Raw genomic sequence first — 23,928 nt, forward strand, 5'->3', positions numbered from 1 at the left:
TTTTTCCTCCTTTACTTGAGCTGCGCGCGCGCGGCGGCGGCGGCGGCGGAGGCGCGAGCCCGGGGCGGACGCGCGCTGGGGGAGGCGGCCCGGGAGCGCGCGCGCTGGCTGTCTCCGGGGGGCGGGCGGGCGCGCGCAGGCCCGGGGCTGCGCGGGGCGCGAGGTCGCCGCGCGTCGCCCAGGTGAAACGCGGGTCCGGATGGAACGTCGGGGAACCCGGAGCAGGGGCTCGGGTCGCCGGGGGCCAGGTGGGCTGCCCGAGTTTGGAGACAGTAAAGTAGGTCGGTGGGGAGTGGGGGGATGGGATGGAAGGGGAGAGGGGCGCGCGCGCGCGCGCTCCCGGCGGCCGGCCTGCGGAGCGCGAAGGCGGACGACCGGGGCGCATGCGCACGCCTGGGCGGGGCCGGGGCGCGCACGCAGGCGGGCGGTGGCTGCGCGGCGGGGCACGTTCTCCGGCCGGCGGCGCGGGCGCGGGCGCGGGCCGGGGCAGGCCAGGCTGGGTCTCTCCTTCCCGGCCCGGGACTCCGACGCCCCCGGGACGTGGGGCTTTACAGACACACACGGGAGCAGTCCCGGTCCCCCGCCCTACGCGGCTGAACAAATGGTTCTCTCCAGAGCTTGTGATTATACGTTTTATTAGACTCGGGAGGGGCATGGCAGGGCTTCATCAGCGTTCCTTCAAATTAAAAAAAAATATATAAAAGCTACGTAGAAAACGTCAGATCAGACGACTAAACTTTCCCGACTCAGGGCCAAGTTCTGCAAAGGAGAAAGGAAGAAGGGTATGAGCCGCGGGGACCGGCTGGGGGCCCAGGGACGGTCTGGACGCCAGGGAGGGCGGCCCTCACCTTCTTGAGCCTGCGCTCGCGGGACGCCTGCGAGTCGGTCTCCGAGTACGGGGGCGGCGCGGGCGGATAGTAGGCCTCTTCCTCCTCTTCCTTGTAGGGTCTCCTCCTCTCCCCCGACCCCTTCCTCCTCACGGCCTCCTCCAGTAGCCGCCCATCATAGGGGGGGTCCCCGGACCTGGAGCCGTTGTCCCGAGGGTCCCGGGTACGGTGGTAGTGGGACCGGGGGTCGGCAGGGGGGCGCTCCCGAGACCTGATGTCGTCGTAGTGAGGGTCCCGGGAGCGTGGGAAGTCTCTCGAGTCTTGGTCATAGAGGTCGTCCCGGCTGCGGCTCCGTGGGGGCATGTAGGCCCGGCCTCTCCTCCCACCACTACTCGGGGGAGACCTGCTCCCTGACTCGGCAGAGCTTGGCGGGGTGAGGTCGTCCAGGGCGTCCACGGAGCGGGCCCGGGGCCGCCTGGCCCGCCAGCCCCCGCCTGCCTGCTCCCTGGGGGTCTCCGGGTCCCATCCCCTGGGACTCCGGGGGGAGTGGCCACCCCACTCCTCATCCCGGATCGGGGTGAGGGCAGGGCCCCGGGGAGGCCGAGATCGCCAGTCGTCCTCATGGAGGGAGGTGACTTCACTCATGGCTGCAGGGAAGGGGGGTGTCACTGACTACTGGAGGAGCCCGGGTTTGCCCAGGTCCAGGGTTTGCACCAAGAGTCCCTGGGACAGGTATCAGGGAGACATGCTTCCCCCCTCCCCTCCCCGCCGCAAGCTTAAAAGCCCTCAGACCCCAAGGCTCCTGCTCACCCCGCTCCACACGGCCATTGGCGGGGCCAGGTCGAGAAGGGTCGAAATTGGCCAGCTCCTTCTCCATGTAGTACAGGACCCGCATGGAGTCGTCTTGCTGGCTGGCCTGAATCCTGTAGCCACTGCGGACTTCTAAGGACAGAGTGGTGGTGGTCGGTTTGGGAGGATGGATCCTGGCCCAGCCCTCTCCCTTACAGGCACATCCAACTTTGGGATGATGGATTCTCACCAGAGGCCACACTGCTGTCTGTGTCCCGAAGCAGGGGTACGTAGGAACCTTGGCCACCAGCTGGGGGAGAGTGGCTGTCAGTTGCTGCCCACCAGGAGCAGAGCCCCTCCTCAGCTCCCAAGACCCTCTTCCTTCCAGCCCCTGCCCTTCAGTGTCCAGATGCCCAGCATACCCCCACCAGCTCTTCCTGCTTCCCCCAGCCTCACCTGAGCTACTCCTGTCGAGGTCCCCAGGATACCCTCCAGGGTACCCATTGTAGGCAGGGCCCATGGGAATGACAGTTGGTGGGGGTGGGGTCTTGGCGGGAGACAGGTGGGCATAGGTGCTGGGGGCATAGATGCTGGGAACACCTGAGGTGGCTGCTTTGCCGGCGGCATACACTGTGAGGACACAATGAACATGAGAAGGCTGGTGGGGCAGGAGCCAGGTTGCCCCATACCCATTGGGTTTCAGAGGGACCTGGGCCTGGACCTCCTTCCCAAGCCGCCCTCTTCACTGTAGAGCTTCTGTGGGCATCTGAGTCCCTGCTGGTCCTCATTCCATTTCTGCAGCATCCCTGAGGTTGGGGGACACCAGCTTCACGGAGACCCCACTGCACTTCCTGTGTGATTTTTCAGAGGGTGCACACAGGCAGCCCACGGCCCCAGGGTGGCAGGACAATGTTTCATTTAACAGCATGGTGATTTGCCAACGTTTGCCAATCAAAAGGTTTTACCTAAACTTCCAACTCCCCAGCTAACTTCCTGGAAGAAGTGGCCACCCACGGTCTGTGTGTTTACAGGGCAACAAAGCTGCCCCTTTATATAAAGCCCAGGTGCTGGGTCCACCACTGTCCCCACAAGCCAAAATCATGTATCCTCTTTGGCGGCCAAGCCCCTGCTCTAGAAAAAATGAGTCATCTGGGAGACGTGCATCCTGCCCACTTGGTCACCTTCCAGACCGAGATGCAACAGCAGGAGCCTCAGGAGTTAACTTGCCTGCCCTGGCCAAGCAGCAAAGTGTCTCCTCCAGTGTTTATAACTCACGGACTGTACCCATTCCTGCCTGCCCTGCCAGGCAGGGTCTAGGCTTGACAGCTCGAGTTAAGATCCTCCTCCCTAGGGCAAGAGGCTTGCAAAGTTCCTGGGCCCTAGGCAAGTGGCTTCCTCCCTGGGACCCCAACAGGAAAATGGAGGAGAAAGATGGGCCCAGAGAGGGTGCCTCACCTCTGATTTGGTTTGGAAGCAGAAGGCTAAGTGCACAGCCTAGAGGAAGCCCCTTCATTAGCTCAGGCAGCCTGCAACTTCATCAGTAGCAGTGGGACCTGCTGCCTCCTGACAGGTAGGCAGAGGCTGTGGCAGCAGCAGATGTAACAGGGCCTCTGCCAGAGAGTTAGTGGGGCCCCGGGTTGGGGTAACAGGGTCTCCAGGTGGAGGAAATGTTGTGTTGGGACAGGGGAATGTGGCACTGGGACCAGCATTTACAGTCCTGGCCCTAGCTCTGGTCTTGGTGGGTTCACTGCAAACTTGGTTGCAGCCCATCTGTGAAATGGACCTAACACTCACTGCCTGAGCAAAAAGCTGTCGCTGTCAGCTAAACACGACAAGAGGGAGGGGATGGGATGGTCTGCATAAGCCTCCAGGGAGCAGTGGAATTTTTTCAGGAAAGTGATCCTTTGAGGAACCAGGTTGCACACCACTGACTTCAATGACTATAAAATTAGCCAGTGACTTCCTTAAAACCCACAACACCCCATGAAGTGGGGACCTAACAGAAGGAAACAGGACTCAGAGAGGGAAGGCCGCTTCTCTGGGGTCACTCTGTGTGCACCAGGGCTCTGACTGGTGCCCTGGCCCTCGGTCACTACTGAGGCTGATAGTGGCAGTGCCCAGCAGCTGGCAGACGTGGAATATTTTATATAGAGCAGGTCCCATGCTCAGTGGCGTGGACATGAGCTCACCGAATTCCCAGACGCACCCAGAGTGGTGAGCTTTGCCATAAGCCCCATTTCACAGGGGATGACACTGAGCTTTAGGGAGGGAAACTGCTCACTGGGCTTCTGAGCAGGAAGGTGTCAAGCAGGCCTCAGCTCTCCACCTGCCCACGCTTGCAAGGACTGCCAGGTACTTCACTGTTCATGTGTCTTGGACTGTGCAGAAAGGCTGGTCTACCCAGACACCCTCCTGAAGGAAACCAAGGACTGGCAACAGCTGTGGTCCCCGAGGAGGGGAAACGGGACAGCAGTTAGAGGGATGCTGAAGTGGCCATCAGTACCACTTAGTGTATACACTGTGGCCTGGTGTCCCGAGGCTGATGGCTGTGACCACGTCTATCAGCTCCTCTGTGAAAGTGTCCCGTTGGGATATTCACAAACATTCACAGAAGAGAGGCAGGAGCAAGTCTTTTTCAATTGCACATGTCTGACTCCTCTCATAGAGTTAGGTCTCTCTCTCTCTTCTGTCTTCTCTTACCTTCCCCTGCTTGGTTTGCTTACTTCCCCTTTAGCTCTAGTCCCACAGCCAGTCCCAGCTCTCCACAGTACCCATGCTGGTGTGCTAGATATGACCCTAGACATAGTAACTGGGTAAAATGTGCAGCATTCCTGTGGATGTTTTTAAAAATTTGCTTAACTTTGGCCAGGCACAGTGGCTCATGCCTGTAATCGTAGCACTTTGGGAAGCCAAGGTGGGGGGCGGGGCACGCATTGCCTGAGGTCAGGAGTTCGAGACCAGCCTGGCCAACATGGCGAAACCCTGTCTCTACTGAAAATACAAAAATTAGTCAGGCGTGGTGGCAGGTGCTATATCCCAGCTACTCAGGAGGCTGAGGCAGGAGAATAGCTTAAACCCAGGGGGCGGAGGTTGCAGTGAGCCGAGATCGCGCCACTTCAGTCCAACCTGGGCGACAGAGTGAATATGTCTCCAAAAAATTGCTTAAGTTTAAGGCCAAGTGTGGTAGCTCATGCCTGTAATCCCATCACTTTGGGAGCCTGAAGCAGGATCACTTGAGGTCAAGAGTTTAAGACCAGCCTGGGCAACATAGCAAGACCCTGTCTCTACAAATTTTAAAAAATTGGCTAGCATGATGGCACATGCCAGTAATCCCAGCACTTTGGGGAGGCTGACTTGGGAGGATCACCTGAGGCCAAGAGTTTGAGATCAGGCTGGGCAACATACTGAGATCCCTGTCTCTACAAAAAACAACAATCAAAAAATTAGCTGGGCATGGTGGTGTGTATCTACAGTCCCAGCTGCTCCAGAGGCTGAGGCAGGAGGATTGCTTGAACCCAGGAGTTCGAGGCTGCGGTGAGCTATGATCGCACTACTGCACTGCCTGGATGACAGTGAGACCCTTTCCCTCTAAATAAAAAAATTTTTTTGCTTAAATCATGTAGTGTTGCCGGGCGCGGTGGCTCAAGCCTGTAATCCCAGCACTTTGGGAGGCCGAGACGGGCAGATCATGAGGTCAGGAGATCGAGACCATCCTGGCTAACATGGTGAAACCCCGTCTCTACTAAAAATACAAAAACTAGCCGGGCGAAGTGGCGGGCGCCTGTAGTCCCAGCTACTCGGGAGGCTGAGGCAGGAGAATGGCGTAAACCCGGGAGGCGGAGCTTGCAGTGAGAGTGAGCTGAGATCCGGCCACTGCACTCCAGCCCCGGCGATAGAGTGAGACTCTGCCGCAAAAAAAAAAAAAAAATCATGTAGTGTTGTAAACCTTGTTTGGTTTCTTACCTTTTTAAGATTTGTTTTCTTTTTTTTTTTTTTTTTTGAGACAGTCTCACTCTGTCGCCCAGGCTGGAATGCAGTGGCGTGATCTCAGCTCACTGCAACCTCCACTTCCTGGGTTCAAGTGATTCTCATGCCTCAGTCTCCTGAGTAGCTGGGATTACAGGCGACCACCACCATGCCCAGCTAATTTTTGTATTTTTAGTAGAGAACGGGGTTTTACCATGTTGGCCAGGCTGATCTGGAACTCCTGACCTCAAGTGATCCGCTCGTCTTGGCCTCCCAAAGTGCTGGGATTACAGGCGTAATCACTGGGCCTGGCCAAGATTTGGTTTTTTAAGAGGGCTTTACTTTCATGTGAATAGTATCTTGTACTGTTGAACATTTTTACCACGTGTATGGATTATACTTACAAAAGAAAAAACATACATAAAAAGAAACTGAAAGTTGGAGGAAGTAAATGACAATCTAAAGCAGCAGACCCTCCTCAGCCTACTTTCTCCCCACTCGCTAAATTCACACCCTCCAGACCAATGCCACTATCCTGGGGGTAGGTGGATGGCCAACTTCTTCCCTCAGACTCAGGATGTTGCCTGAACCAGGGTGGCCATGAGCAGAGCACTTACGGGCCTCAGGGCAGCAGCACTTGTCTGGGCAGCAGGGGCACCTGACGTAGCAGCAGCAAGTGTGTGGGCAGCACTGGCACCAGCAGATGCCCAGGAGGAGGAAGACGAGGAAGGCAGCCAGGCACACCACAACCACGAAGAGCCAGTCTGCAAAGAGAGAACAGGCCCTGAGCCCGGAGGCTTGGGAAAGAACAGGGCACAGCAGGGGCACACGGTGCAGAGCCAGCACTGAGGTCGGCGACTATTTGCAAAGCTCACCAAAGAACCTGCAGCCCTGGCTGGATTTTTTGTGCCAGAGGCTGGGCACGGCACACTCCCCATTCTACCATCCCGGCCAGTCCCCAATTAGGGCCCTCCCCCAGGTGCAAATACACAAGGCAGAAAATGAGGCAGCCTGCCCAGAGAGACAGACTGCAGCCCCCAGACCAAAGAGAGCCAGCTGCCCAGATGCCATGCCCTCAAGAGCACTGCAGGTGCCAGTCACAGAGCCCCGGCCTGCACCCCGGCTCTCCTCAGCCCAGCCCAGCTCAGCCCAGCCCAGCCCAGGCCAGGCCCAGCACCAGGCCACTAGATGCCTCGGAGCCACAGTCAGGCCAGGTTAGTGAGGGGTCCACAGTGAGCAGGGTTTAGTGGGGAATGGGATACTAACTAGAGTCAGAAGCAGTAGGTGATGTATGGGAGCTCCTGAGAAGCCCAACTCAGGATCCACCCCCCGTACCTTCCATGGGCCCCGCCTGAAAACCAGGTAAGAGCTCAGCCACCCCTGAGGTCCTCCCTGGAGGGACAAAAGAGAAATAGATTATGCTGGCCAGAGCCAGCCCAGGCTGCGCCGCCCCCGAAAGCCCAGTTCCAGGCTGGCCAAGTGGAAGGTGTGCCCTGAAGTGGGGAGGGGCTGAGGACTGAAGCCCTAGCACATGGCTCCTACCCTCCACCCGCCCACATGTGGGTGTTCATAGGTAAGAAACTCCCATTGCATAATCCACCTGTGTCTCATGCCACGAGGGCTCCAACACAAATCCCAGGGGGTTCTGAGGGCTCTACCTCAGCTTGAACACCCTAAGTTTTCCTCATTCATAGGTTTTAGCACCCCAAAGGGCTCCAACCACGGTGATAGGGATGTCCTGTTCCAGCAGGCACAGTGCCCTAGGGCCCACGAGATAAAGAGACAGGATCTCAGCTCTGTCGCCCAGTCTGGAGTGCAGGGGTGCGATCATGGCTCACTGCAGCCTCAACCTCCTGGGCTCAGGCGATCCTCCCACCTCAGCCTCCGGAATAAGTAGCTAGGGCTACAGGCACGTGCCACCACACCTGGCTGAAATGGTTTAATTTTACTTTACAAATCTGAAAAAAAAAAACACTGAATATGTAGTATTAAACTGTCTTTGTGAGAACATAATCACAAATTTTGTTTTTAAAACAGGAAGGGACCCATTGAAGCAAAAATGCCCACATATGAAAGTAATATGCAGTCCTAGTTCTGGGACCCACAGGGTCTCCATCTCTACTCAGGCACTATCACATTCACGCATCTATGACCAGGTTCTTATCTTCCTGCGAGTGCCCCCTGGAGCTCTGAGCCCCACCAGCATTGTGTCTGAGGGGCCTCCACAGGCCCAGTTCTGCACCCATGAAGCCCTCCCCAGAGCTCATGCACTTGGCACCGTAGGCCCTCGCAACAGGACAGAGGCATGTCAGTCACGGCTCTCAAAGCACGGTCCTGTCCACAAGGCCAGAAGAAGTATTTTTAGAATAACACTAAGATGTTAGTTGCCTTTTTCACTTGTTCTCCCATGAATGTCCAGTGGAGTTTCCCAGGCTCCCTGAAGTCATCATCGCCCTGATGCCTAATGGACTATATGCTTGTGTGTGTTTTTCTTGAGCCAGGGTCTCTGTCACCCATGTTAGAGTGCAGTAGCATAATCACGGCTCACTGCAGCCTTGACCTCCTGGGCACAAGCGATACTCCTGCCTCAGCCTCCCAAGAAGCTGGGCCCATAGGTGCATGCCACCATGCCTGGTTAATTTTAAAATTTTTTGTAGAGTCAGGGTCTTGCCATGTTGCCCAGTCTTGCTTGTGTATCTTGGGCTTGAAAAATTTCCCCATTTTAATTCCTAATATATTAAGCAACATATAGACATAAAACCCACAGGAACAAACAAAAGCCCTTGGAGACCCTCGATAATTTTTTAGAGTGTAAACAGACCCGGAGACTAAATTTTGGGAACTGTTGATGCAAATGGTGCATTTTACCAAAGAACACGAAGAGGTTCCTGGGTCACTGGTGCACGTGTTCCGTCCCCCACACATGAACTCTGTCTTGCAGCCCAAGTACTCCCCAGTCACGTGCTCACTCACACGTGAAGATGGCAGTGTACAGCCCAGCGGCGTCACTCCTGCAGAGCACACGCCACACGAGACTCCATGTGTTGGCTTACAGCAGGGCACCTGGCAGATGGCAACATCCCCCTAACACATGGAGGGAGGCCTCCCAGCCACACAGACACCCTGCCCTGCCCCTGGGTGTCTGGAATCGGCTTCATTTCAGCTGCACTCACATACTCTCTGTGTGTGCCATGCAGCGCCATCCCAGCAGGGCACACGGCAAAGCCACTGTGCTTTAGCGAGGGACTCAGGTGAGATGAGGCCTTGGGGATGTAGCAGGAGGTGGATCAATTTTGCACACCATCAACTGTCCTCATTCACTGCCCATGGACTCTGACCATGTCTGGATTTTTTTTTTTTTTTTTTGGGACGGAGTCTCACTCTGTCGCCCAGGCTCGAGTGCAGTGGCGTGATCTTGGCTCACTGCAACCTCTGCCTCCCGGGTTCAAGCAATCCTCATGCCTCAGCCTTCTGAGTAACTGGGATTACAGGCATGTGCACCACCACGCCTGGCTTTTATGTTTTTTGTGGAGACAGGATTTTGCCATGTTGGCCAGGCTGTTCTCGAACTCCTAGCCTCAAGTGATCCGCCCGCCTCCGCCTCCCAAAGTGCTGGGATTACAGGCATAAACTACTGCACCCGGACCCCAAGTCTGGATTTTTTTTTAAATGAGGATTTGAAGAGGCAGAGTCGCCAATTCTCTCCACTCTTAGTTTGGCTTGGCTGATTGGAGGCACCATGGGCCAGTGTCTCTGCCTGGGGTGCAGGGCACAGGGGGGCCTAAGTGACTGGCAGAGCCTGGGGGAGAGCAGAGCAGGCGACAGAGCCCAGAGGGTAAGCTGGAGGGCAGAGGGCGGACACAGGGGAGGACAGACAGAACAGAAGCGGACAAAAGGAAGGGCCATGCCTCCCCCTTCCCAGGCCCACTCACCAAGGACGATGAGCTCTGCGTAGGCCTCATTGTTCCCCTCGAGGTCCTGGGCTGAGACCACAGAGCAGTAATACACACCGCTGTCCCCCCACGCTGTCTGGTCAAAGGTCAGGTCAGCATCTGGGTCAGGATGAAAAGGCTTCCGTGAGGGCACCTTAGAGGCCAGGGCACCGAACCCCACGAGGGCCAGAGCCCCCTTCCCAGCACATCCAGGAGGAAGCAAGCAGTGGGCTGGGCAGGCTAAAGATGATCAAATGCATATGCAAAGATTCCTACCAGCGGCACGCAGCCTTTTACGCCCCATTCTAAACACCTGGGCTACTACAAGAAGTCTATGAGGCAGGGCCATTATCACTCCTGTTTTGTGGATGACATATCGGGTCTGGAAAAGCTGCACAGCTCTTCAGTGTAGAGCAGTAATGGTGCCCTCAGAGCCTGAGGTTGTTTCTTTTCTTTCTTTCGAGACAGGGTCTCACTCTGTGGCCCTGGCTGGAGTGCAGTGATGTAATTATAGCTCACTGCGGCTTCAACCTCCTGGACTCAAGCAATCCTCCCACCTCAGTCTCCTGAGTAGTTGGGACTACAGGCACACTCCACCACACCCAGATCTCTTTTTTTGTTTGAATCAGAGTTTCGCTTTTGCTGCCCAGGCTGGCGTGCGATGGCGCGATCCAATCTTGGCTCACTGCAATCTCTGCCTCCCAGATTCAAGCGATTTTCCTGTGTCAGCCTCCCATGTAGCTGGGATTACAGGCACCTGCCACCATGCCTGGCTAATTTTTGCATTTTTAGTACAGATGGGGTTTCGCCATGTTGACCAAGCTGGTTTCGAACTCCTGACCTCAGGTGATCCACCCGCCTCGCCTCCCAAAGTGCTGGGATTACAGGCGTGAGCCACCACACCCAGCAGTCTGTGCTTCTCAACTTACAGCCATCTCTGAACCACCTCTCAGATCCAAAGTCTGAACTCCCCTGATGTGAACTGCCACCCACAGGGCCTAGTATAGACCCCAGGGATGGGTGTGGAAATAAACAGTCCAGATTCTAGGTACCAGGAGATGCCCAAGCACCCATAAGGAGTGGGTGTGTCTGTGTGGGGGAGAGAGACTTACCCTCCCAGGGCCTTGGTCCCTCCCCCTCCCCTTCCATTCCCACATTCCAGGTCAGGCCCAGGGCTTGGGGACGCTCATGTCTGAAGCAGCTGCAGACAAGGAACCTGTTAACTCTGCCACCCATCAAAGTGTTTTGGCACATCCTGTTTCCTCTCTGCTCCTCAGGCCCTAATTAGTTAAATACCTTCAGCCTTTCACCAGGGTGGGACGCGGGCACCTACCAGGCAACTCCGCCTTAGGCCAGTGGGGAGAGAAGTACGCTACACTGGGCATCTCAGATAGGAAACGCCCTCAGCTTCCCGGCCTCTTTCCTGCCAGCCTGACCTGCCTGCCACCTTCCCAAGGACATGCTGCCCTTCTGCACGACAGCTCTGTGATGACAGCAACCACGCGTGCCAGTCCACGGCACCTGGCACCCCCAGGAATGAAATAACCCTTGCCTTCTTCCTTCTTCACAAGGAAGGCCTTATGTCTACAGAAAAATTCTGCTTGCAACAGTGTCTCGCTACAGCATTCCAGACGCCTTCCCTAAGGTCCCACGGTCCCCAAGGCCCTTGACACAACATGGTCTCTAGCTACCATGCCAGCCTCACCCCTGCCATCGCCTTGGCTCTAGATTCGCACTGTTCCCCAATGGGCTGGGCTTCTCCCACGGCTCCCCCAACCAACTGGTGAAGTCTTATCTCCCAGCTTAGGGGCCGACCATCCCTTGCCTGGTGAAAATGTGGGCTCCACGAGGCACAGCCCTGTCTGTCTGTCACTGCTGGGTCCCCAGTGCCTGACACTATACCTGGCCAGAAGTAGAAAGGAACACCCTCTTGGCCGGACACGGTGGCTTACACCTGTAATCCCAATGCTTTGGGAGGCTGAGACAGGTGGATCACTTGAGGTCAGGAGTTCCAGACCAGCCTGGCCAACATGGTAAAACCCTATCTCTACCAAAAATGTAAAAAATTAGCCAGGCATGGTGGCACGTGCCTGTAGTCCCAGCTACTCAGGAGGCTGAGGCAGGAGAATCACTTGAACCCAGGAGGCGGAGGTTGCAGTGAGCCGAGATCGCACCACTGCACTCCAGCCTGGGCAACAGAGCGAGACTCCATTGCAAAAAAAAAAAAAGAAAGGCCATGAACCCCCTCTCCCGTCATGCTAAAGTCCCTTAGATTTTGTCATCTGTCCTGTCATTCTGGGCACATGGCTGGATTCAAAGACACATTTCATTCATTCATTCATTCATTCATTCATTCATTCTTCAACAATAATTACTGAGTGCCACCTACGCTCTAGGCAGTATTTGAGACACCTCGTATACCAAAGCAACAGTTCTCAAACTGCAGCCTCTAGACCCTGGGGTTCCCCAAGATATTTTCAGGAGAGACTGAGGTCAAAATTATTTTCCCAACAATACTAACTGGAGTTTTACAGAGGCTACGTGACATAGGATAGACATCACAGCAGACTGAAGCAGCTTTGAGAAGCCAGGCTCTTGTATCCAGCCTGGCTTCAGAGACTTGCAAAACAATAAAACCATGCCACCTTCTCATTCACAATATTTTGTCTGGTTTCAGAAAATGATTGTTTTTCATAAAAATTATTTTATTTATGTTAATCTATAATGAGTTGTCATTTAAACTATTTTGTAAACTTTTCTGTCTGCTACCTTTGAAAACAAACTCTTTGAGTTCTTCTTCTTCTTATTATTATTATTATTATTTGGGATGGGAGTCTCGTTCTGTTGCTCAGGCTGGAGTGCAGTGGCGCGACCTTGGCTCACTGCAGCCTCCGCCTCCTGCGTTCAAGCGATTGTCCTGCCTCAGCCTCTTGAGTAGCTGGGATTATAGGCGCCTGCCACCCTAACTGGCTAATTTTTATATTTTTAGTAGAGACAGAGCTTTCACTATGTTGGCCAGGCTGATATGGAACTCCTGACCTCAAGTGATCTGCCCGCCTGGGCCTCCCAAAGTGCTGGGATTCCAGGCATGAGCCACTTCTCTAGGCCTGAGCTCTTAATTAACCTCAAGATCAAGAGTGTAAAGAGGCCTAAGCCCAGAACCTTTGAGTTATAAATCCTTGCCCTTGTCCTTCTAGAGCTCAGATTCTAACTGGAAAAAAAAGACAAATAAAAAATGTAACTATGTCACATATCAGACAAAGATAAGCTGTATGGAGAAAACGAATCAGGGACAGCAGACAGAGTGCGCCAGGCGTGGAGTGGGGGCTGTGCCATTTTAAACAAGGAGGCCAGCGAGGCTTCCGGATATGGTGACCTTCAGAGCAGATGTGAAGGGATTGAGGACACGACTTCCCCTAATGATCAGGCATCTAAGCCACTGTCAAGTGATCCACCTACCTCGGCCTCCCAAAGTGCTGGGATTTTACAGGCGTGAGCCCCTGCCCTGTGAGCTCTTACTATGTGCTGGGCCCCTCTGCACACATTCTTTCATTGAATCCTCATATAATTCTAAACTAGGTTCTCCTAAATCCTCCAGGTTTGCCACAATGCCCTCTTCGTCCATCATTTTTCCACCTGTATCTTTTCTGAGAGGGCCTAGCTTTGTCGCCCAGGCCGGAGTGCAGTGGTGCGATCATGGGTCACTGCAGCCTCGAACTCCTGGGCTCAAGCAATCTTCCCATCTCCAGAGTAGCTGGAATTACCAGGGTGCACCATCATGCCCCGCTAATTTTTTTTTTGTAGTGTCTGGGTCTCACTGTGTTGCCCAGGCTGTTCTCCCAACTCCTGTCCTCAAGCAGTCCTCCTGCTTCAGCCTCCCAAAGTGCTGGGATTATAGGCATGAGCCACCAGTGTCTTCAAATCAGACCCTGACTATGCCTCTCCAACAACAGAGCTCAAGAGCTGGTCCCTGCTGTAAGCAAAAGAGGTGGACAGGAACCCCCTGCCATGGCGAATGGATCATATAGGCCAGGGGTTGAAATCTGGCATCTCATAGGCCAAGGCTGGACCTCACTGTGTTTTATTTGACCTGTCTGACGTTTTCAAAACCCACAAAAAATATAGTTTTCCGGCTTTTTTTGATCCATCCTAAGGCCTGGGCGTACCTTCTTCCTGCAGGGCGTACCCTGTTCCTGGTCCTGGGCTGGCCCTGATCTCACCCGGGCTAAGCATTGCTTTCATTGTTTTAGGTTAGGGGAGAAGATGCCAGGTCTCCAGTGGGAACAGCAGCCAGGCCTCCTCCACATCTCCAATCTCTAGTTCCTTCTTTATACACTGCAAAGGTGACCTTCATGATTTCAGAGGTCCCATGGGCTCTCTGCTGCAGTGCAGCTGGAACTGGGGGCACTTGGACCCTAAGGAGCCTGAGGTGTTAGAACAGGGCCTCCTGTCCAGATGCTGGTCTATTACCCAAAGCATGAAAGGATGAAGCAGGGCAGGAGCCACCTGACCTGAGGGACGCCTGGAGTGGACAGCCTCCTAGTTCACCCAGGACTATTTTCACCTTTGAAACCAGGATAGGCCAGGGATGGTGGCTCACATCTGTAATCCCAGAACTTTGGGGGGCCGAGGCAGGCCGATCACCTGACGTCAGGAGTTTGAGACCAGCCTGGCTAACATGGCGAAGTCCCGTCTCTACCAAAAAGATACAAAAATTAGCCAGGTGTGGTGGTGTGCACCTGTAATCCCAGCTACTCGGGAGGCTGAGGCAGGAGAATCACTTGAACCTGGGAGGCAGAGGTTGCAGTGAGCTGAGATCACACCACTGCACTCCAGCCTAGGCGACAGAAAAAAAACAAAACAAAACAAAACAAAAAAAGCAGCACAGTGGGTGACCCTAGGAACACCACAGGGAGTCCACTTTTCCCCATCCTCAAAGCTGAAATGGAGGAAGCTCCTACGGCTACTGGTTTTCCTGAAAGGACACACACACAATGGATGTTTACGCTCAGGGCCTTGATCAAACACGGGCCCAGGTGGGGGTGGTTTGAAAGACCCAGGCCTGTGAGGCCCCTGGCGCATGCAGGGCCCCTTTCCCCAGACAGAGCCTGGGGGGTCATCCTGGACTTTTGTGCCCAGCAGAGGAAGCACCCTCAGTATTTGGCTTGTCCTGGCAGGAGCTGAGCAGTCATGCCCAGTCCAGGCAGGCACAATCCCTGGGTTAGAGAGGAGGGGGCCTAAGAAGCTCTGTGACCTCAGTAACAGTAGGATGCTCATGGCTGAGCGGCCCACAGAAATCCAGGGCAAGCAAGCCTGGTGCCTCCTCTGAAACAGAACTGACACAGGCTCAGCCCCTGGAACCCTGCTTCCCATCGATCCTCTAGCAGAATGTGCTCCAGTTCCTGGCTTCTTGGGGTCTGCAAAGGGATGCTCCCTTCCCCCTTCTGCCCCATGCCCAACTTTAAATTCTTGTTTAAGACCGTGAACACACACTAAGACATGAGGTAGATGAGCCCTCATCCCTGGCACCCTGCCCCTCCCCTTCCTCTCTGCCTTCTAGGTTCTGTAGGGCCCAGGCCCAGGCCCTCCTCAAATCATATTCATAGCCCAAGCCATTCCATGTAGCACATCACCCAGTGCTTTTTTTTTTTTTTTTTGCGATGGAGTCTCACTCTGTTGTCCAGGCTGGAGTGCAGTGGCGCAATCTTGGTTTACCGCAACCTCCGCCTCCCAGGTTCAAGCGATTCTCCTGCCTCAGCCTCCGGAGTAGCTGGGATTACAGGTACCCACCACCACGCCCGGCTAATTTTTGTATTTTTGGTAGAGACGGGATTTCACCATGTTGGCCAGGATGGTCTCGATCTCCTGACCTCAGGTGATCGATCCACCCACCTCAGCCTCCCAAAGTGCTGGGATTACAGGTGTGAGCCACCACGCCCAGCCTATTTTCTTTTCATTTCAAAACAGGGTCTCACTCTGTCACCCAGGCTGGAATTCAGTGGCCCAATCACAACTCACTGAAGCCTTCACCTCTCAGGCCCAAGCATTTCTCCCACCCCAGCCTCCTGAGCAGCTGGGACCACAGGCACATGCCACCATGCCCAGCTAATTTTTAAAATTTTTGCAGACATGGGGTCTCATGTTGTTGTCCAGGCTGGTCTCAAACTCCTAGGCTCAAGTGAGCCTCCTGCCTTGGCCTCCAAAGTGTGAAATTTACAGGCATAAGCCAACGTACCCAGCCTGGTGTTATCTTCTTTGCGGCACTTAGTACTCTCTGAAATTCTTATACCTTGAGATGGAGTATTTTTTTTTTGTTTGAGACAGAGTCTCGCTCTATCACCCAGGCTGGAGTACAGTGGTGCGATCTCGGCTCACTGCAACCTCTGCCTCCTGGGTTCAAGTGATTCTCATGCCTCAGCCTCCTGAGTAGCTGGAATTACAGGCATGTGCCACCATGCCTGGCTAGTCTTTGCATTTTTAGTAGAGACGGGGTTTTACCATGTTGGCCAGACTGGTCTGGAACTCCTGACCTTAGGTAATCCACCTGCCTTGGCCTCCCAAAGTGCTGAGATTACAGACGTGAGCCACCGTGCCCAGACCTTGAAATTCTCATACTCTTTATCTGCTTATTTACTGCCAGTCTCACCCCACCAGAAGGTCATCTCCTTGAGGACAGAAACCAGCCATCCCAATCACCTCTATCCCCAGCACCAATGACACATAGTAGATGCTTGATACATACCAAATGAATGAATGAACGACTGTCCTTTACTTAGTCCCAACAGGCACATCCTATCAGGAGGCATTATTACAGTTAAGAACAAGGGTTCTCAGGGCTGCCTGGGTTCAAATCCCAGCTCTAGACTTTGACTTCCTATGCGCCCATTTGAACAAGGTAACCTCTCTGTGCCTCAGCTGTCAGAAGGGTAGAGGAGAGGACTCAATGGGAGAATGTGTGTGCAGTTTCTGGCACGTCGTAGGCTGTCTCCATTAAGATCTCTTGCCCCTGCAGTTCACTCCTGCCACCTCCTCTGAGTCCTCTGTGGACCACCCTAGGCAAGCAAAGGGACTAGGAACTTGGCCACTAGACCCGAAGTGGCCGAGTTAGAATCCCAGCCCCTTTACCAGCGATGTGATACTAGGCAAGTCACTTTCTCTCTCTGGGCCTCTGTAAGATGACAATAATAGAATCTATCCAAATACTATGTGGTCTGAGTTAATCCCTGGGAACCTGGATGGGAGCTTAGCACACAGTAGACCCTTTATAAGTTGTTACTTAGATAAATTTTACTTCTCACTGCTCGTGTTATTAATATGATTATAGAACAAACCCTGGCCTCCTCTCTCCATTACCTAGTTTTCTTTATCTTCAAGCACTTGAGAGTGTGTGTTGTGTTTGTCTCTCTCACTGCAATGTGGGCTCCACGAGGGAAGTGGTTTGATGATTTTTTTTTTGTTTTTGAGACAGAGTCTGGCTCTGTCGCCCAGGCTGGAGTGCAGTGGTCAGATCTTGGCTCACTGCAAGCTCCGCCTCCTGGGTTTACGCCATTCTCCTGCCTCAGCCTCCCAAGTAGCTGGGACTACAGGCGCCCGCCACCACGCCCGGCTAGTTTTTTTGTATTTTTTAGTAGAGACGGGGTTTCACCGTGTTAGCCAGGATGGTCTCAATCTCCTGACCTCGTGATCCGCCCATCTCGGCCTCCCAAAGTGCTGGGATTACAGGCTTCAGCCACCGCGGCCCGGCCTGATGATTTTGTTAACAGCTGTATTCCCAGGGCCCAGAACAGCACCTGGTATATGACAGGTACTCAAAAAATCTTCATTATTAAATTAAGGAATGGAAGGATTAGCAGAAGGAAGAATAGTAGAATAGAATTGCTCCCTTTAGGCTGGGTATGGTGTCTCCCAGCACTCTGGGAGGCTAAGGCGGGCAGTTCATTTGAGGTCAGGAGTTTGAGACTAGCCTGGCCAACATGGTAAAACCCCATCTCTACTAAAAATATAAAAATTAGCTGGGCATGGTGGTACATGCCTGGAGTCCCAGTTACTTGGGAGGCTGAGGCAGGAGAATTGCTTGAACCTGGGAGGTGGAGGTTGCAGTGAGCCGAGATTGCACCACTGCACTCCAGCTTGGAAGCCTGGAGTCCAGAGCAAGACTCCATTTCAAAAAAAAAAAAAATTGTTCCCTTCATTGGTCCTTTCAGACACTGGCACTCAAGAGCTTTCAGATGGGGACTCCAGGTCCAGTACAAGGATGCCAGCCCCACCACCCGGGCAAGCCCAGCCTCATCCCCCTGCCCCGCCCAACATACTTCCGGTGATGGTAATCCTCCGACCCTGGTAGTAATCTCCTAGGGTCACAGCGTTGCCCTGCTTGGTGGCCACGACCCTGACGGTGCGCACGCTGTCCTGGCACTCGACGTAGGGGTTGTAGCCTGGGTTCCCGGCTGCCAGCTGGGCATTGAGCTGGTTGTCGACGCTGGCTGGGGAGAAGGCATCAGCGATGCGGTCCCGGCAGAAAGACTTGTACTTCCAGATGACGATGGGTTGCGTGGGGGTCGAGGTCATCTGGTAGGTACAGGGTAGGGTCACGGGCTGGAAGAGGATCACCACGTGGTAGGGGTCGGACACGGTCACCTGGATGGCCCTGGCAGGGGCTGAGGGCAAGAGGAGAGAAGCAGGGGTTACTGTGAGCTCAGGGAGGTGTTTCAACAGGAACGCCCCGTCACCAGCTTGACACTTGCAAATGTGTGGCTTACAGAGTGCCTGGCACACATTGTTCCTTAATCGCCAGGACCAGTGAGGTAGGCAGGATAATCATGCCCATTTTATAGACCCGTGGGGCTGAAGTGGCAGGTGCACGGTGACACAGCCAGTTTCCTTGGACTCGCCCGCCATCCCTCTTCCCAGCCTGTGGCCTCTGAATCACACCAGTCTCCTCTTCCCTTTGTCATTCACCCACAGCAAGGGGCCTCTGTGTGGCCTGGGCAGGCAAGCCCAAATGGCCATGTCAATGCCCCCAGCGCCCAAGGCCTCACTTCAAAACCGACTACCAAGGATTCCAGGTTATCTGGGGTCTTTTGAATTTGGAGGGAAAACCGCAGAATTGTTTGCCTGAACTGCTTTGCCATGGAGGGACTAAAGCCCCCACAATATCTCCATCAGCCTCCCACCACCTCACCCTACTCTAAAGTCATTTCAAATGACTTCACCAAAAGTGTCTGCTGAAAGACCTCATCACTACCTAAACATCCTATCCAGGTGAAAGCCTGCCAGCAGAAGTCAGTTTCAAGTCCGTAAGTCCACCCCACCAGACTCTTATGCACGTATAATCCGGAGCCCGAGGGAGGTGGGTGGGGTGCGGGGGATGGGGAGTCCCTAGTCCCACACCCACCTGAGGCCTGGGCATTGTTCCTTCGTCTCTATCCCTCTAGGAAGCGTCTGATCCAGCCCTCCCGTACCCTCTCCCCGTTACTCCAACACTTAGAAATCCCCGGGTGCGCCCAAGCCCCATCCCTGCTTTTCTTTTCCTGGTGATCGGGCGGTCCTCCACTCCCTCCCCACAAAGAGTTCCATTCTCCCTGCCGCTCCGGGTCTTACCGTCCAGGGAGTTTCACTTCCTGCTATCTCCCAGAGAAGGGCGGGGGGAGTGCTCCCCGGCACATATGGGGAATTCCTCTCACTCCGGCACGCAAGAGATCGCCCAAGACCCAGGGGATCGTAAGGACCCAGCCTCTGAGACCTCCCACTCCCCACGCCCTAGGCGCCCCCGCCGCCTCCAACTCCATCCATCCCCCTCTACGGTGCCCTCCGCCGTTCCGCAGCGTCAGGGACCCCGTGCCCCGTACCTGTGCACCAGATGCTAAGCAGGAGCCACACGAAGACTACCGCGTCCCGGCCTGGGGCGGCCGGGTGGGAGCCCAGCCCTCTAGAGAGCCCGCCGGCCAACAGCGCCATCGCGGCCGTCTGGGCGCGTCCGGCCCGCGCGTCCCTTCCAAAGTATCTTAGGGGGCGCGGCGCGCACCAAGGCCAGGAGGGGTGCACGCTCCTCCCATTCCCACTTCCGTTCCTTGTCCCTACAACAAGTCCATCCTGCTGCGTTCTATAAGTTTTAATGAACGTAAACGACGTGGACAAAGGGCACGCTTTCAGATATGGGGGAGAAAGGTGCTTAACCCGCCGCGGTTTTCCGAGGCACACTCCACCCGCTGCGCACTCCGGTGGAATGGTTCGGCCCAGGTACACAAGGGTGGGAGTCGAGGGCTGGGCTTGGGGTGAGTGGTGGGGAGGGGTTCCTCTGCCTCCCTCCCCGGAAGTGGGCTGACCCAGGTGCGCTCCGGCCCCCAGGGCCCGAACCAAGTGACTGGCCCGCTGGGAGGGCGCCTGCGGACCACAGGTCCCGTCCGGCCCCCATCTGCTCCGGCCAAACTAAGTGCACCGAGATCCACGAAACCGTGACCCACTTGGAGCGATTCACCTGTTGAGATAGGGCGGATCCCGCAGCGCACCTGTTCCCTCCCTACCCACACCCCTCTCCCCGGCGGGCGATGGACCCGCCTAGGTGCGCCCTGCCGGGAGGAGCGAGTCTAAGCAAAGTCCTGGTGGGGAGAGGCTTGTCGGTGGCGCCTGACTTATCCACTTCCACTGGGGTTCGTTCGGACCGGGTGGAGGGGGTTGCTTCAGGCCCCCTGTGTCTCCCAGTTAGGTGACCTGAGGAACCCTCTGAAGTCCCCGGAAGGGAAGCTCTGCCCCCTCAGGGATGCCCGAGGGGAATCAGGCCCGGGAAAAGTTGAAATTCCACTTCGGAAGTTTTCGCCACCTCCCCCACCCGTTCTTGTGGTTCGGCCCCTGGGCATCCCTAGCCCCAGGTCAGCCCTCCGGAAATTCTGGCTCTTAAAGGGGCCGAGCGAAGGCGCTGGGCCTGGGACCGGTTTCCGCGTAGGAATTCCCGGGACTAGCCACCTGCAACCGAGGGCCGGGGCGCGGCGCGGCGATCAGCCTGCGCACCGCTGGGCGCGACTCTGCTGTCTCCAGGTGGCGGCGAGGGGAAGCGCATCCTGGGGGAACCCTGGGCGCTTCCTCGCGTTAGACTCCCCTAAGTTGCCAACTGGTCACTGGCTGGTTTCGGTACCCATGCGTGCTTTGTTTTACTGCCCCTGTTAACACTCAAGCCAGTTGACGTCCACCTGCCCACAACCCTCCTGTGGCTCCTCCTCACTCTCAGCAGAAACTGACCTTCCCTCTCTTATCTCACCTCCTCCCACTCTCTCTGGCTTACTCAGCTTCATAACACCCTAGCCTCCTCGCTGTTTCCAAATATGCTTCTCACAGTCCTCAGAGCCATCGCCCGTGCTACTCCCTCTGCCAGAACACCCTTCCCGCAGATGTCCACATGAACTTCCTCCTCCTGTAGGACACTTTTGCAGTGATACCTTCCCTGGCCACTTTTTATAAAATTTCAACCCGTTCACGTTCATTCATCATTTTTAAAAATGTTTTTATGATAAAATATGCAAACTATAATATTTATCGTTTTAACCATTTTAAGTGTAAAATCCAATGGCATTAAGTACATTCACAATGTCGTGTACCAGTCACCACTCTTTATCCCCGAAACTGTTTCATCACCCCCAACATAAACTCTGTGCCCATTAAACAATAACTCCACATTACCCGCTACCCTTGCCCCTAGTAACTTCTATTCTACTTTACTTATCAAATTGCCCATTCTAGGTGCCTCATATAAGTGGAATCGTCTGACATTTGTCCTGTGTCTAGTTTACTGCACAAAGAATAATGTTTTCAAGGTCCATCCATGTTGTAGTATGTCAAAGTCATGTAGCATGCAGTAAGATCAAAATTTCTTTTTACGGCGGACTAGTGTACCATTGTATGTATATGCTACGTTTTATTTATCCATTCATTTGTGGATGGACATAGGTTGTTCCTACCTTTTGACTATTGTAAATGGTGCAGCTGTGAACACTGGTGTACAAATATCTGCTTTCATTTCTTTTGAATATATGCCTAGGAATGGAATTGCTAGGTGACTTGGTAGTTCTATTTTTAACCTTTTGAGGAACTGCCAAACTGTTTTCCCCAGTGGCTGCACTATTTTACATTCCCACCAGCAATGCATGGAGGATTCCAATTTCTCCACATCCCTACCAAAACTTATTATCCATTTTCTTGATTATAGCCATCCTGGTTAGTGTGTGAAGTGGCATCTTATTGTGGTTGTAATCTGCATTTCCCCAATGACTAATGATGTTGAGCATATTTTCACGAATTTATTGTCCATTAGTATATCTTCTTTGGAGAAGTGTCTATTCAAGTACTTTGTCCATTTTTGAACTGGGTTTTTTTTTGTTGTCAAGTTGTAGGAGTTCTATATATATTTTGGATATTAATCCCTTGTTAGATATATGATTTGCAAATATTTTCTTCCACTCTCCAGGTTTTGTCACTTTCTTGATAGTGTCCTTCGGTGCACAAAAGTTCTTAATTTAATGAAGTTCAATTTACCTACTATTTTTTCTTCCTTGTACTTTTGGTCTCCTATTTATGCAATTGTTGCCAAGTTCAATGTGATGAAGATTTTCAACAATATTTTCATCTAAGAGTTTTATAGTTTTAACTCTTAAATTGAGTCTTTGAACCATTTTATTTTATTTCGTTTTAGTTTTTGAGACAGAGTCTCACTTTGTCACCCAGGCTTGAGTGCAGTGGTGTGATCTCTGCTTACTACAACCTCCGCCTCCCAGGCTCAACCGATTCTTGTGCCTCAGCCTCCCAAGTATCTGGGATTACAGGTGTGTGCCACCACACCCGGCTAATTTTTGTATTTTTAGTAGAGATGGGATTTCACCACGTTGGCCGGGCTGGTCTCAAACTCCTGACCTCAAGTGATCCACCCACCTTAGCCTCCTGAAGTGCTGGGATTATAGGTGTGAGCCACTGCACCCGGCCTGAGCCATTTTAATTTTAGTATGTGGTAGGAGGGTCCAACTTCATTTTTTTGCATGTGGATATTCAGTTTTCCCTCTACTATTTGTTGAAAACACTGTCCTTTTCCCATTAAGTGGTCTTGGCCTCCTTGTCAAAAATCAATTAATCATATGTGTGAGGGTTTGTTTCTGGGTTCTGCATTCTATTTCATTGATCTATATGCCTATCCTTATGCAAGTACCATGTTTTAAGTACTGTAGCTTTGTAGTAAGTTCACAGTTGGGAAGTGTGAGTCCTCCAACTTTATTTTTTTCTTTCAATATTGTTTTGGTTATTGGGGACCCCTTAAAACTCCATATTAATTTGAGGATCTGCTTCCATTTTTTTGGAAAAAGATGTTGGAATTTTGGTCAGCGTTGTGTTGAATCTGTAGATTGTTTTGGGTAGTATTGACATCTTAATGTTAAGTCTTTCTATCCATGAACACATCTTGCCATTTATTTAGATATTTGTTAATTTATTTTGATATTTGTTAATTTATTTTAGCAATCTTTTGTAATTTTCAGTGTACAAGTCTTTCCCCTCCTTGGTTAGATTTATTCCTAAGTATTTAATTGTTTTAGATGTTGTTGTAAATGGAATTATTTTCCAATTTCCTCTTCAGATTGTTCAGTGCTGGTGCATAGAACCACGAATGATTTTTGTGTGTTGATCTTGTACCCTGCAGTTGGTTTAACTGTAGTAACAGTCTTGTGAATTCTTTTGGATTTTCTATATATGGATCATGTCATCTCTGAATAGAGATAGTTTTACTGCTTTCTTTCCAATTTGGATGCCTTTTATTTCCTTTTTCTGTCTGATAGCTCTGGGTGGAACTTCCAGTACAGTGTTCAATAGCCATGGTGAAAGTGAGCATCTTTGTCTTATTCCTGATCTTAGGGGGAAAGCTTCCAATCTTTCACCATTGAGTATGATGTTAGCTGTGAGTTTTTCATAAATACCATTTATCAGATTGAGGAATTTTCCCTGTAGGATTAGTTTTCTGTTTTTTTTTTTTTAATCATGAAGGTGTGTTGAATTTTGTCAAATACCTTTTCTGTATTAATTCAGATAATCATGTGTGTGTTTTTTACCTTCATTCTAATAATGTGATGTATTACATTGATTGATTTTCTTATGTTGAACCACCCTTGCATTCCTGCATAAATCATACTTGGATATGGTGAGTAATCTTTTTAATATGCTAATGGATTTGATTTGCTAATTTTTTTTGAGGATATTTGTATCTATATTCATAGGGGTTTTAGTCTAATTTTCTTGTGATTTCTTTATTTGACTTTGGTATTATGGTAATACTGGCTGCATAGAATGAATTAGAAAGTGTTTCCTTCTCTTCAATTTTTTGGAAGTTTGAAAATGATTTGTGTGAATTCGTCTTTAAATGTTTGGTTGAGCTAACTCATGAA

General features: G+C 52.7%; 1 protein-coding gene across 3 annotated transcripts; it reads right to left on the reverse strand.

Annotated features, from left to right (window-relative positions):
• Window positions 1–618: 618 nt before the first annotated feature.
• On the reverse strand, window positions 619–19,832 carry LSR (lipolysis stimulated lipoprotein receptor). 3 transcript variants are annotated; one of them, XM_010369323.2, is made up of 10 exons: window positions 19,363–19,832; window positions 17,827–18,171; window positions 9,515–9,634; window positions 6,918–6,974; window positions 6,200–6,346; window positions 2,073–2,246; window positions 1,867–1,926; window positions 1,638–1,769; window positions 849–1,474; window positions 619–759 (listed from the first exon to the last, which is right to left on the reverse strand). In XM_010369323.2, the coding sequence occupies exons 1-10, from the start codon at window positions 19,469–19,471 to the stop codon at window positions 724–726; spliced, it is 1,806 nt and encodes a 601-aa protein (XP_010367625.1). In that variant the 5' UTR covers window positions 19,472–19,832; the 3' UTR covers window positions 619–723. The 3 variants fall into 3 exon arrangements, with proteins under 3 accessions (XP_010367625.1, XP_010367626.1, XP_010367629.1); XM_010369324.2 differs by lacking the exon at window positions 6,918–6,974; XM_010369327.2 differs by lacking the exons at window positions 6,200–6,346; window positions 6,918–6,974.
• Between the last annotated feature and the right edge of the window lie 4,096 nt (window positions 19,833–23,928).

Source organism: Rhinopithecus roxellana, chromosome 12 (genome assembly GCF_007565055.1).
Source record: "Rhinopithecus roxellana isolate Shanxi Qingling chromosome 12, ASM756505v1, whole genome shotgun sequence".
Lineage (NCBI taxonomy): Eukaryota > Metazoa > Chordata > Mammalia > Primates > Cercopithecidae > Rhinopithecus > Rhinopithecus roxellana.

Bases quoted from the DNA above. Each gene is read 5' to 3' on its own strand.
- LSR (XM_010369323.2), bottom strand. From the start codon at position 19,471: ATGGCGCTGTTGGCCGGCGGGCTCTCTAGAGGGCTGGGCTCCCACCCG. The intron at 1,475-1,637 runs GTGAGCAGGAGC...CCTTCCCTGCAG, and splicing joins CAATGGCCGTGTGGAGCGGG to CCATGAGTGAAGTCACCTCC. The intron at 760-848 runs GTGAGGGCCGCC...TCTCCTTTGCAG, and splicing joins GCGAGCGCAGGCTCAAGAAG to AACTTGGCCCTGAGTCGGGA.